The sequence below is a fragment of the Camelina sativa genome, chromosome 15 (assembly GCF_000633955.1).
Source record: "Camelina sativa cultivar DH55 chromosome 15, Cs, whole genome shotgun sequence".
Taxonomy (NCBI): domain Eukaryota; kingdom Viridiplantae; phylum Streptophyta; class Magnoliopsida; order Brassicales; family Brassicaceae; genus Camelina; species Camelina sativa.
Genome location: NC_025699.1, coordinates 17,166,309 through 17,181,058, shown reverse-complemented (window position 1 = coordinate 17,181,058; position 14,750 = coordinate 17,166,309). Strand labels below are relative to the sequence as shown.

At 35.6% G+C, this 14,750-nt stretch overlaps 2 protein-coding genes across 2 annotated transcripts; both read right to left on the bottom strand.

Moving 5' to 3' along the window:
* On the bottom strand, positions 4,910-6,886 carry LOC104747036 (F-box/kelch-repeat protein At3g24760-like). Its single transcript, XM_010468602.2, has 2 exons — positions 5,574-6,886; positions 4,910-5,158 (listed from the first exon to the last, which is right to left on the bottom strand). Exon 1 carries the CDS (start codon positions 6,754-6,756, stop codon positions 5,596-5,598), a length of 1,161 nt encoding a protein of 386 aa, XP_010466904.1. The 5' UTR covers positions 6,757-6,886; the 3' UTR covers positions 4,910-5,158; positions 5,574-5,595.
* Positions 8,318-10,158, bottom strand: LOC104747035. The gene is made up of 5 exons (XM_010468601.2): positions 9,904-10,158; positions 9,711-9,807; positions 9,068-9,468; positions 8,731-8,986; positions 8,318-8,508 (listed from the first exon to the last, which is right to left on the bottom strand). Exons 1-5 carry the CDS (start codon positions 9,907-9,909, stop codon positions 8,489-8,491), a joined length of 780 nt encoding a protein of 259 aa, XP_010466903.1. The 5' UTR covers positions 9,910-10,158; the 3' UTR covers positions 8,318-8,488.

Below are 14,750 nucleotides of genomic sequence, written 5' to 3'. Positions count from 1 at the left end.
AACACAAAACAAATGGGCCTTAATGGGCCAGACGAAATTGGCATTAAGGAAAGGAGAAGAAGATTCTGAAAATGATTTGGCCCATATGCATACATGTATAAGTGTGTTTCATCGATCAAGAAAGTGGAGGTAGGTGAGAGACAAGACATCAAAGAGAGTTCTAGAGAGAGAAGAAAAGAGGGTTCTTCTTCAAGAAGCTTTCTCTTTTCTTTGTTGTGTTCTTGTTCTTGTATCCTCTTGTGTGCCAAAATCTGTAAACCAAAGAACATCACAAGTTAGTGGTGTGTGTAACCTCTTCATATAGTGGAAGTTGTGGGAGACGGTTCCCACCCGAGACGTACCAGTTAGAGGCCGGGAACTCGGTGATCAAATTCTCTTGTGTCATCATGTGTCATGTTCATGTTTTTGATCTATGAATCTTTAATCGGGTGTGAGGCGATGAGGGACCAAATGCAACAATTATCCTCACAAGTGGTATCAGAGCCCTTTACTTGATCTATGAACCCTTTACTTGAAGATTCAACATGTAAAGGGTTCAATATGTATGCCTGGAAAACATACATATATATGTATCATTTCCAGATTCTTCTTCTCCTTTCCTTAATGCCAATTTCGTCTGGCCCATTAAGGCCCATTTGTTTTGTGTTTGTCAAACCCAATAACAATCTCCACCTTTTGATAAAACAAACACTCATCGACAACAACGACATCTGAAAAACCAACCTCTTCTCTTCCTCTGTTCGTGAAGTCTAATGTCACCAGATGGCCACCTCCTCCGGCGAACTCCGGCCATCTCCGCCTCCTTATCCGGTCAGCATCTCTTCTCCGGTGGCAACCAGTTTTTTTTTTTTCTTTCACCGAGTTCTTCTCATTCTCGACATGGAGAAGATGAAGCTTCTTAACTCCCCATGGTATAGTCCGAATTGGAGGCTAAATCTGGTCACCCCTGCATCTTCTCCGGCGAAGCAAAACTTCAGCCTCCACCTGTCTTACGACGGCTCACAATTTTGGTGGATCAAGAGACATATCTCCATATCTCAATTTCGTCTCTTGGTTCGATGAACCATGAATCAACACCATTTTCGCCGGCAATCTCCTTCGGCTGCTATCTCCACCAGCGGAGCTCTCCTCATGCATCTTCTCTGAGCTGTTCCGTTTTCACTGGCGAATCACGCCATCGCCGTCACCGTCCAGCTCAGGTACCCTCTAATCTCTTCCTTCCTCGTTGTGTTCTCAGCAACAATTAGAGATTAGTTTCTTCTAATTTCCAGAGATTTTGAAACTCAATTTCAAAACTCAAAAGTTATTTCAGGCCAAGTGTTTCATCTTTTCTCCGTTGAAACTTTCCGGTGAGTCCAACCAGAAATTCCTCTGCAAATCTCAGGTACATCTAATCTCTCTCTTGTCTCTACTTGTGACTCTTAGAGATTAGGATCTTCTTACAACTTCCAGAAATTTTGAAACTTAAATTTCCACTTCGAAACCAATTTCAGGTTCTCCGACAAGTTTCACAGCTTCTCTAACGAGCTCCACCATGCTTACTCATCTGATACTCAGGTAAGCTGTTTCTTTTGCCCGTAGCAGCTCCATCTCAATTTCTGGATTTTACCTGAGGAAAACTTAATCCTCCTTTTATATTTTGTTTCTCCATTGAAGTGACTCTACCTGGACAATTGCTTATGCCTGAACCCTTTACATGTTGAACCCTTTACATGTTGAAGATTCAAGGAAATGATACCACATGTTGAAGATTCAAGGAAAAAGTTCAGAGCAGATGACTATGAAGCTAGAAACTGCTTGAGGCAAAGAAGGTCGATAACTCAGAAAGAATTCAGTAAGGTTTGAGAAGTGTTGGATGAAGGGTTTTAGTCTCAGGTTTAATGGAGGTCAATGCAGCCATGCATTGACAGAAGGAAAGGTTATACTTGTTTTCTTTTGGCATCAAAAGAATAGAATTGAGGGCTGGTTGTGAAGCAGGCATTGATGTTTTAGTGGATTCCCAAATACTAAGGAAAAGTATTGTGTGGAATGGTGTTTTACAGCGATAAAAGGGTTGTCACAAGTGTGGTGTGACAGGATGTTGCTGTAAACGGGAAGTCTCTGGTGTTATGGTTTAGCAGATTGATAAGAGATTGATATTGAGTTTCCTAGTGGTGAAAAACCTGCTAGTAAAAGAGGATATTTAAGCACAAGAGCTGAATGAATGTTGTATCGAAAGTCCTCCAAATGGGATCAGTTTGGAGGCGGGTTCCATCAGTGATGATGATCGCGGTACAAGATGGACTCAGGGTTGTGGTTGTTGAAACAAAGGCAGTAAGCTCAATCTCAGTTTTGCTAAATGTGGTGGTTACAGCAAGGAAGTATGGCAAAGGCTGTAAGCTGGTAATGAGTGTAAGACAGTTTCAAAGGAGGCAGCAATGGTTCTGAATATGTGAGTGTGCACTGATGCAGAATAGTTTGAGCAAAGGATGAGCAAAGAAATTTGTGTCGAAAGTCTTCCTAGCTAGGTGGAGTTAGGCGGCGTGTTCTGTTGGTAACAACAGCGGTACAAAGTGATGCTCAAATCTAAGGTGCTCAAACAGGTGAAGAGTAAGTCAAAGACTGTTTCAAGGAAATGAAGCATGAGTGACTTAAAGAGTTATTTTCTGCAGTTGATTCAACAAGAAGTTTACTTGTCAGCAAGGTTCAGTTTAAACAAGATGTTTGGATCAGGGTTTGTGTCGAAAGTCTATCTAGCAAGATGTAGCTTGATGGCGGGTTCTGTTAGGCTTAACAGCGGTACAAAGAGATGTCCAAGTCATAAGAGTTTAAACAGAAAGGTGTTGGAATCATGGATTGTTTTAAGGGCTGAGGCAAGTATGATTCAAGTTTCTGGCAAGTGGTTTACTAAGAGGTTGAATCTAAGATCAGGGCACATGTGACATAAAGGAAATCAAAACAAGGTTCCACGGCAAGTCACGGTTCCAAGAAATCCAAGGGAATGTAGAAAAGAAAAGGTACCTGTGAGTAATCAGAAGTCGCAAGGTGTAGACTCTGATTGTAGGTGGAGCTGTTTTGAAGAAAGAAGAAACCAAGTTAAGATTTCATGGTGTCTTACAGAATTAAAAAAAAAAATCCAGAGACAAAAGAAAATGATTCAAGGTACAATTGTTTACCTGGAGTCATTGGAACAGAAAAAAGGACGAACAGATCGTCGGAGTTGCTGCAAAGGAAGGAAAATGCAGAAGTGTGAGGAAGAGAAACAAGCCTGCTATGATATCCTCAATGTCGCCTGAAGGAAGATACAGCTCCAGGTAACCCCAATCGACATTATACGCTGACAAGAAGAAGAACAGAGGAACAAGTCAGCTTTGGGAAATTAAAAATAAAACTATGTCGATAAAAGGAGATTAGGAGGATTAAGGGAGTTACATGTAGGCATCTGGAATTACTGTGAAGAGACTTAGATTCCAGGTGGAGCTGTTGGTTAAGGTTCAAGGAACAACAATTTAGTTTTTCATTGTTAGTTCTTGAATTTGAAAGTATGAGCCAAGAAAGGGTGACCGATGATAAGAGGAGTTTGGTTACTTGTGGAGACTGGAGAATCAGTTGTCAAGAGTTGGAGACTGATTCCAAGTGGAGTTTCTGTGATGAAAATTCAGGAAATCCAAGTAAAGATTTTGGTGGCTCAAAGGGGAAACACTTCAGCAGCTAGAGAGAGGAAGTTGAGAGAAGTTACAGAACGTCAAAGAGAGTTCTAGAGAGTGAGTGACAAGGAGTGTCCTTTCTTTCTTGGTGAGTCTTGATCCTTGAGTGAGAACCTGTAAAATAGAATAACACCACAAGATCAGTGGTGTGTTGTAATCTCCCTTCATATAGTGGAAGTTGTGGGAGACGGTTCCCACCCGAGACGTAGCGGTTTGAGGCCGTGAACTCGGTGATCAAATTTCTGTGTGTGTTCTCTTTTATTTGCAACCTTTACTTCTCAATTCCTCAACAGAAACAGCTTTCTTCAACATAAACATGTTTTGAAACATCTTTCTTCTACATTAACAGGTTTTGAAACAGCTTTATCCAAAATCCAAAACACCTTTTCACATAACAGTACTTCAAATTCAAACATCATATATTAACAAAAAGAAAACATTAAAATCTAATCCGAATGAACTTAATAAGATTCATGAATATCAGAGAATGTAGGGATAAATCAACAGAGACAAAATGGAGAATGCAGAGAAGGGCATCCTAATACTCTTGAAGAAGAGAAGTCTAAAAGGACCAAGTTATCTCACAAAATGCAGACAACACATTATTAAATCACAGAGAGAGACACAAGAATAACTCGGGATAACATCTAAAAGGACCAAGCTTTCTAACTTAAACCAGTCACAGAACATAAATATTAAAACCTAGGAGGAAACAAATAAACAAACCTCAAAAATCAAGAGATAATACAATTCAATAATCATCAGTGACTCAATGTGAATGACATTAAGTCAATATCCTTTTTGATTCTACATGAAACAAATGATTGGGAGGTCTTATACAGGTTGCGGACTGGGTTAAAGAAAACAAGACTGTGAAACACAGCGTTCATTACAATAATAATTACAAGGTTGGATAGAAAAGAGATATATAAGAAACGAGAAAGCAGTGAAAACAAAAACCACATAACTCAGTGACTGACTCAATGATGCTTACAGAGAAAATGTCATACTGACTCGGAGAAATCTCCATAGTAAAACTGACGAACACAGAATCACGAGAAATTACGCAAAATCAGAATATATATATAGCCACTAAAAGGAATTACGAAAAGTTACAGAAAATGGTAAGCGCGAGAGAGGAGAGGACAAACCGGCGAGAAATCCGACAAGAGGAAGAAAAGGAGTGGAAAAAATCCAATTTATTTCTGGCGATAATTTTGTAATACCAAAAAAATATATATTCCATTCCCTTATTAGAACGTATCACAATGTTAGCTTGCTTCGGTACAAGAAACTGTGAACTTTTATAGTACAAAAAAAATACTTCATGAATCTTCTTTAAGAATTTAAATACATAAAACAGTAGAAACAAAGACTTAACATAACATTTACGAAGAATTCGAATCCAGTTTACAGCTAATTACACACCCCATTATTTTTTCTTCTTTCCTCATCTCCACTTTTCATTTTTACTGCCAAGTCACAAGGTATGAAGTCATTAGTACACCATAAACTGTACCAAGAGAACTCAGATAGTATATCAATGTTTGCCAGCTTTGGCTCAAGAAACTTTGTGAACACACACATTCACTTATGTTAATCGGCGAATAATAAATACTCAAGCGATTGGATTCTAAATAGCTGGCCCCTGCAAGCACCAAGATTCAAATGTAATTTGGTTTCTGAATCTCTCTATCTAAGCCCTAGTGAAACTAACACACAGAATGTTCATTATCACCAAAACAACAAAGGCTATATAATAAGTGACAAGGTCAATGACATTTTCACCTAATACCGGTGAAAACTTCTCCTAACAAGGCGCAATTACAATGATTCTAAAATCTATTGTAGTTCAATCAAATAAGAGATAGTGGAAGAAGATCATACCAGTGGCAGAAGTAAGCAAAACTCAAATGCGGATCAAACCACCAATCTGAGCTTCCTCGGGGTGGAAAACATCGCTAATAGATACAGTTGAGCAGAAACTAGCAACTTTATGAAACTTATTAACAGGAGAAGGCAAACGAGGCACTCTTCTCCAACTACACTTGCCATTCTCACCAATCTCACATACACAAGCTGGAAACTTCTTATGACAATCATCATTAAACACATAAACAAGATTCCCAGAGCCAACACATTTCAAACTCCTAAACTTGTTACTATCCTCTTCCTCCTCATCCTCGTTATCAACTAATCCAAACAACAAATCCTCAGGCATAACCGCTATTTCGCTAAACTCCATAGAACCTTCTTCGATTCTCCACAGATTAAACGAGAAACCACACATCCCACCGAGAACAAGCATACCGTTACACGAATTCAAGAACGCAAACGAGAGTCCAGGTGGTTTAAGCGTTTGAACATCACTCCAGGTATACGAATCCAAGCAAAACGACGAGATGAAGTAGGAATAGTTATCGAAAACGTAGAACCTTCTCCTAAACAGAGCCGAGGTTAGAGTCTGATGATCCTGACCAGATCTGAAATCAGCAGGGAGTGGTGAACAGAGCTCCCATGAGTCAAGAACCGGATCGTAGACTTGTACAGCTAACCGTTCCTCGATGTCAACTAATCCGCCGATTCGCGAAGATCCACCGACGAGGATCAGCTTGGATGCGCCGGAACGAGCCGTGAAAACGCTTAACAGAGGATTGATTCGAGGAAACCGAACAGGGGAAGTGAATCGCCAATTAGGTTTGAGGATCGGTGAGAAGGAGAAACGAGGAGCGGTGGTGAAGAGGAAGCGATCAGATCCGACGAGGTGATCGGAGGAAGAGGAGGAGGAAGGGAGACGGAGCCAGGAATTGGAGAGAGGATCGAAAGCGAAGGATTGGTTGTGGAAAGAGCAAGTGTTGTGGATACCGAAGAGGAAGAGCCATGGTGATGATGAAGACGGAGAGGGAGAAGGAGGAGGAAGAGAGGTGATGATTGAACGCCATAGCTTAGAGACGAGAGTGAAACGGACTAAGGAAGGGATTGGGAGATGGGAGAGGATTGATTCGGTTACGTCGATGTTTAGTGTGTTGAAGGATGATGATGATTCGAATCCTGGATTGATATCTGACATTTTTGAGTTCTCTCCTTTGTTGATTTCGTTGTTTTGAGGAGAAGAAGTAGACAGAGAGCATGAATAAATGCGACGATGGAGAGAACGCGTGACCGAGAATTTGGGAGATGAAAAGTGTACGGTTTTCTGAATTATTGCAAAAAATAGATAGCAAATGTGTCTTTTTTTTTTTCCAAAAAATATTTTTATTTTAGCCATTAAAAGGCTTCTCGAATGAATCCACTTATGATTATTTATAGTAATAATTAGAGAACTAATTTTTTATTGCAATTTCAATGTATTAAATATTGTATCGAAGTTTATACTTTTAATAAAAGAAAAAAAAAATTAGTATTTAAAAGGTTACTGGTGAATTGTATCTGAGATTTTTGATGCCGGTTTGTTGGTTGTATAGGTGTAGATTTTGTTGGTTTATATTTTGTTGATGTAAGTTTTTTTGCTGTAATATTTTTAAAAATAAGAAAACATGATCAAATGTAAAATTTGTGTGTAAATTTAAGTTTTAATAACCTGGTCCATTTCACATCATTTAATAAAATTCTACTGATAGTTTTAAAAAAAAAAATCTTTAATTTATTTCTTATTTTGTGCAGATTCAAAAATTCAAAAACTTGGCAAAAAAAAATTTATATAGACTGTACAGCAAAAAAAAATTTGGCTGTAGGATTTTCACCTGCTATAACATTCTATTTTTTTTGGGTAGTAATTTAAAAACTAAAACGACAACATGATTGGTAAAACTGTAAAATTGTATGGTTTTCGAAAACATGATTCGTAAAAATATATGGCTTTAGAAAAAATGGTTAAAAAAAAAAGTACGGTCCAACAATCACACTTAAAAGAAAACAAGTCTGTAAACATTAGAAGTTGAGGATATTCGAATCATATACCGTACAAGTTTTTGCAATTTTTTTGCAATATGATTTTAACTTGCAAAGGTTTAAACACAAGGAAACAAGAAGGTTTAGAGTTGGTTGAGGATTTTATTCACGTGGTGGTTGAAAGAGAGGCAAATTATTCATTTAATTTGGAGGTTTATACTTCATGATCTCACAACCTTGTATTATAATCCAAAAAGTGTTAACATTATATCCATAAATCATGCCGTATTTTATGCAAATTCTTTTAGTAGCTTTCATTTAGATCAGCGTCAGCACATGAATTCAAACGTCTTAAATTTAAGATTATCAAATTAGTCTTTTTTCGATTTATTATTAACCAATTTATTTTCTAGATATTTTTAATTCCCGGCTTTAAACAAATTTAAAGAACTCTTTACATTGTTTTACCTTGTTTCAGTATTCTGTTAAATCTTTATTTTGAAGTCCAAACCATTTTGATTTTTTCCGCCAATACCATAAACCATATGACCTAATAACACAATTTTAAATCAGATTATAATTTTTAGACTGAATGTTACATTATCCCACTACCACACTAAAAAAAATCTTCAATAACAATAACAGTGATTTACACCATTTTACTAGTGGCAATCTAATTCGGTATATCAGATTAAATTTTAGAGCTAAAAAGAAAAGTAATATATTTGTAAATTTCTTCATCATACTCAATTCTATAAAAGTACATAAAGAAGAATGAAATCACCGAAGAACAATGGTAAAGGTTAATTACAGTGGCATTGGATTTTTACTTGCAAAATTTATCTAGGGATGAGAATCATCAATTGGTTGTCCTTGTCGTTGCCTTCATACACCACACCTAATCTTTCTCTTCACAACTCTAACACCACAACTGCAAAATCCAAAAAATAGGTAAAAGAACTTAGACAAATAAATACACAAATCAGACATAGCAAAAGAATATAAATTTTGTGATCAATCACTGTGATTTAAAATGTAAAAAAAAAATATGGGTTTCTGAAAGAAAAAACAGAAAGTTATATGTATAGGAAATTCAAAAACATTTCTTAGTTCTTTTGTTAAAATAAAATGAAATTGAATAATGTGGTCTTACATTCAGAATCAGTAGTGATCCAGTTGCCTTTCCTGGATCTGCAGTGGTAGAGTGGCGTAGGACCCAAGGAAACAAGGATTGCTGGTGAAGAAACTATAGAGATCTGATCAGAGGAAGAGTGTGTTGTGCAACTCTCACTACTCTCCCATCTCAAACTTATATTTGCAGATACACTACTCATCCTTTTTGTTGATTCTTCATTATTCACCTCTCTCATCATCTTCAACTTTTTTCGGTTTCTCAACTCCACCATTATCTGAAATATTATATATGTTTAGTTACTAATCCATTTGAGTTATCTAATGGGTTTGAGCCAATGAGAAAAATTAAAACAGACCTTAGGAGTAAAGAATTTGACAGCTTTGTCGGATTTGGCTGCTGCAGCCCATTTGATGAGCTCCTTCATTCTTAAAAGTGTGGCTTTACCTTTGCTCTGTTCGCTTTTTACCTTCCCTTTATTGGTTTCGTCTTGTTTCTCTGATTCCAAGACTTTGCTAGCCTTTTTAGGATCAAACCTTGTTGATGTCACTTCTTCTCCTCCTCCTCTTTGTGCTTTCATCTTTGCCATGGAGCGAACTAACTGTTCCCTCCTAAAGCTACTAACTCTTCTTAAATTCAGTGTGCTATAGAAACAAGCCTTTGCTACATCTTTTCTACACCATAACCATATTCCTCTGTAACTGTTTTTATGTTTAGACCCTCTTGTAGATGATCTTCTTGTTCTCTGATCTGTGTAATCTTGATCACATTTATCAAATGATTTTGTCAGACAACACAATGGTTACTATAATCATTATTAATTAGCCAAAAACTTGTTTACTAAAAGTTTAAAATTACAAGAGTAGATAATCTACATAAGCTCACCATATATATAATATATAAACAAAAATGTCAAACTTTCTAGTAATAATAAGGTAAGATATAAAACATGAACTGTTGTACATTGTGAACTAAGGATCAAGAAATATGTTGTTACTTACTTGCTAGAGTTGTGGTTGGTTCATGATCAGTACAACTGATTGAGCTGGACTCTGATCTCCCTGTTTCCTTTCCTAACTTAAAGAGCCATTGAAAGATCTGGTCAAAACCCACAAAGATTAAACTCTTATAAATATGGTCCTTTGTGTTATGGACACATGTGAATGATATGGAACACATGTGACTATGACTAACCTCCATGTTCTGGCCGAAGATGCTTTTTTTTTGGTATAATATAGTATAGCGCTTGTGTGATTATTCGCCTCTGTATATTTCTGGTGGGTCAAACGTAGATCTGTCCCAAATGTGTCAAACAGATTCTCTCTTACACATATAATTAGAGACTTTGGATCAGAAGATGAAGACAAGAGATGACTTGGGAAACTAAAGAAGATATAAGTGTTTTATATAATTTGTTTGACTCAATCTAATTTGGGGTGTATACGGAAACTCATGAACGTGGCATTGTACCAAAGTGGGTTTATATACATACACATGCTTCTGTGGGTTGTGGGTTGTAGCTCTACTTCGTATCAAGGCCTTGTTGCCATTACCCGCAGCCACACACTTGTAAGTTAAGCCATTTAAATTCACAGGGTCCCTCAAACTGAAGTATTTTCAAAATTAGAAATTTCTAGAAGATTTACAGCATGAGTACATGTGTATGTAAGCTCTCTCCGTTTAACTCAAGTCACCTGGGGATAGATTTCAAATATTATGTAAGAAGTTACACGAGGAGCCATCTCCTGCATTAGAATATCAAGTGTTAGGAATAGGATCCCTTTATCGCAAGTTACAAGAAGCTAACACTAGTATACAAGGAACATGAGTCAAACTGAAACATGTTCGCGCGAAAACTCTTGCTCTTAGGCTAGGTTGTGAGAGAGAGAAATGAGGGACAAAGCCAATTTCGTCATAAGAATTAGTTTTCTGAATTAACAAAAAACCAGTAAAAATGTGAGTAATATGGGCTATTCACCCAATTTTCCTAGTTCTTTATAAAAACAAGATAATCATATTTAGGGAGGGTTGACCAATTATATTCACCAAATGACCGGATGTTGTCTGCTTAATCAAGACTTATTCGTATATAAATATCGCAAGAGCCACATGGAACATTTTTAGTGAAGAGTTCATTACAATAATTGATAACTTACAAAATTGTTGTTTAATACCTTTAGACATTCATTCCCAATTAAAGTCGAATAAAACTTTTAAGAGAGACAATGTAATACGATTCCATATCCTTAATAAGATCGATGGGAAAATATCTTGTGAAAGTTGTGTTTAGCTTTGGTTCTTGTTGTTACATGAATTTGAGTTGAAAATGAAAGCAAAAACGCAATTTATTACAGATACTAAACTTGAGTGTGGGGAGACACTCTACCTTTCGGTATCGATTTAAATTCCAATGCCGTTCGTCGAACTCTGCGAGATCGAACGTGTTATGGTTCATGCCCGCATGTCATAACGTGTGACGTGGCCCCATATCAACCCTCTACATGCTTCAAGTACAATGATAGGTTATGATTTGGTGGTCCTAAGTCACAATTACGATATCTAACTAATGTCGTGGTTGGTTTTAGACACATGTGTTACAACACTTGTTCATATAGTTTCTACGTCTATCTACCAAAAAAAAATGGTTACATTGTTTATACAAGAATCGAAAAAGAAATCTTCAGTGACTACTTTGGCCAAGTGAAGAAAAAAGAAGTCTCAGCTTTGTAATTTATTTGACTAGTGAGTAGTGACAATTTTTTTTTTTTTTGGTGACAAATTAACCAAACTTGAGAATTCTTTCTTTTTAGACATTTTCTTATATATGCAATAATTTCCATGGACTTGTCCATTTTAGATAAAGGATTATAATTAGTTAAAAGAAACCAGACTCCTAGATAACAAACTTCATAAACTTGTCATACAACATACAAAAATCGATAAAAAAATATCTAAACGCTCTCTTCTCTTTCTTACCTGGTCATTCGACTGTTGCTTCTTATCGCCGTTCATTTTTGCCGTTCTTTCTTCGCCGTCTTAATACTGCCGTCCCAATTTCTTATGGGCTTCAGAACTTCTCTCTCAGATTGGTATATGTGCAGAGCCAATATCGGAGATTTCAACTTTTTCAGTCCGGTTCTTGACAAAATCTTCCTTTGTGTTTAAAACTCGAATTCTCAACTGATTACATGGGTTTCGATAGGGTTTCTCAGTTGGATAAGTGCCTTCAAGAGATGACGATTGAAGGCGAAGAAGAAGAATTTCCTCTGATCAACCTAATTTCAGCTCTTTAGTTAGAAATCAAAAAAGTGTTCTAGGTCGGTTTTTGAATCCGGATTATCAAAAGATGTCCAAATGGATTTTGGAGATGCCTAGGATCTGGCGTTTGTATGATAGAGTTAAAGGAATTGCTCTATCAAGGGATCGTTTTCAATTCATCTTTAAGTATGAAGAGGACATGAATGAGGTTCTCAAAACAGGGGTCTGGACGCAAGATGATTGGGGTGTAGTCATGGAAAAATGGATTGAAAACCCCCCTCCTGATTACTTGATGTTTCTTCCGGTTTGGATCCGGCTTCGTAACATCCCAGTGAATCATTACACCAAAGATACAATCTCCATGATTGCGAAGACTATAGGTCGTATCATCGACTTCCCGTTTGATGAAGAAGAAGCTCAAAGTAACGAATATGTTAGGGTCATGGTCCTTATAGATATATCAAGGAGGCTGAAAAATTCTAAGGAGATCCAGTTACTAAACGGTTCAGTTGCTACAATAGGGATCGATTATGAAAGAATCAGGTACCGGTGTTTTCATTGTCAAAGAATGACGCATGAGAGATCTCACTGCCCTTTTATTATTCAGCAGCCTAGCGATCTGTTGGTGGAAGAGTCTGTTGATCATACTATTGTTGCTAAGAATAGACACTACAAGAAAATAGAGTCATAGCTACACTAAATTTTGTTGCAATAACTCCATATTTTGTTGCAAATTTGAAAATGCAATAAAATTGAGACACATTTTCTATTGTTGCTATATGAGCGTTGCAAATTGGTATTTGTTGCACATATATTGCAATTTGCAATAAATAAACTCCTTGCTATGTTGTCGTATTAATGCAACATTATTTTTGTAGTAAATTTGTCGTATAATTGTGACATACATTTGCAACTTTCATTTGTTACAAATGATTGCCACATAAAAATATAGCAAATATTATTACAAATTTACAACGAGATAATATATTGCTAGATGCGTTGTATTAATGCAACAATAATTATACAGCAAATTAGTGGCATAATCACAACGTTCCAATGCAACTAAAAATTGTTGTAAATAAATACTACATAAAATATAAAGCAATTATTGTGACAATACTCAAAAATGTTGCAAATATTTCTAATGTGAATTTTATTTTGTAGCATTATTACGACAATATATAGCCACAAGACTTATGAAACTACAGTTATTTATTTAATAATTTTTCATAATACGATATATTCTGATTAAAAAAAAGTGAAATAAACAGCTAATTTTATTAAATAATCAAGTCTTAAAATATCCCAAAAATGCATTACAATAATAGAAAAACCACCATAGTTCATAATAAAAACTTAAAAAACATAAGCAAAACAACTAATCTCCTCTAACTTTTGTTTGAGAGTCTTCTCCTTTTCCACATGATTTTTTAAAGGTGGCTGAAAGTCCACGGTTGACTGAAAGTTCATTGAGAAGATCTCATAGTTCGAAACACACGACCGTTCGTCCCCTCTTCAATCTGTAATATATGGTTAAAATGTTTCTTAGACAAAACATTTATGATCAATACATCATAATCAATAGAAGTTTTGTTTCTTGGGTTTTTATAAAAGGTTTTAATGTAGTAATCAATTTCTTTCCTACCAAATGTGATTTTAGCATATGTACGACAATCCATCAAAAAGAAAAAAATGTAGTAATCTCGTTTCTACCAGAAGAAAAGAATCTATCTAAACATCTATCTAGTTAATCTGATGGTATAGCACTCAACAACAAAATGTACTAACTAATAAGATTTTATACCAAAAATAGGTCAATAGAGAAGACTGTTTACCTTTGAAGAAGAAGAGTTGCTTACTATTGTGTTGATAAAAAGTACGTCTTTAAATTATATATAAGCAGAGAATAGAATAAAATCTTTGATACCGAATAACTGTGGATTTATCCAAATTAGTCAAGTATTATTGAAAATAAAAAGAGATGACAAGCAAAAAGAGGCGGAAATATTATTACTTTTCACATGACCTAAAAGAAATACTAGAAATTAATAAATCTGTTTTATTTTAACGTAAATATTGGAGTTGACGACTAAAAAAAAGAAAAAGAAAAAAAAAAATCGAAAACATTAGAATTGTGTAGTCATCCAAAGTATTTAGGTAAGTGTGGAAAAATAAATAAAACGGTGGCAAGGGAACCAACAATGACAAATATTAGTATGATATGGAGATCTTTGTTTTCATATTTTAATCTTATCATAAAATGCGACTTCCCATGGTTTTAGGCTTCTATCAAAACAGACTACTCTATAAAACACTTAAACGAGTTATAGAGAACACTTAATTGGCGTTTGATAAGAAAAGCTCACCTCATGATTCATGAAGATATGAGAGAAGCCCTTACGTGGCTTGGCTTCGTCGTTCCTATATTTAACACCTGAAAATTTGCTTCTTCTACTTCTCAAAAATCGAAGTTGGGCAATTTGGTTACTGTTTTGTTTATTATTATTTTTTTTTCGGTACAAAAGACGTTACAACGAAATCTTTTGACATGTATTTTAATATATTGTTTACTTACTTAGATAATTTAGATAATGATGAACATTACCATGTATAATATTTCTTCTTTCAACTAACTATTGACAAAAAAAGAGCATGTAATATACTAATCATATATATAACCCAACTAAACCGAAAAAACCTATATTAGACATTAGTAAATTTACAAAACATTAGAAAGATTTATAGATATAATATATTTATAAATATAATAAAAATTTTGTCTA

Coding starts and splice junctions, on each gene's coding strand:
- LOC104747036 (XM_010468602.2), bottom strand. CDS start 6,756: ATGTCAGATATCAATCCAGGATTCGAATCATCATCATCCTTCAACACA.
- LOC104747035 (XM_010468601.2), bottom strand. Junction 9,469..9,710: donor ACCAACCACAACTCTAGCAA/GTAAGTAACAAC, acceptor AATGTGATCAAG/ATTACACAGATCAGAGAACA. Junction 8,509..8,730: donor GATCACTACTGATTCTGAAT/GTAAGACCACAT, acceptor TGGATTTTGCAG/TTGTGGTGTTAGAGTTGTGA.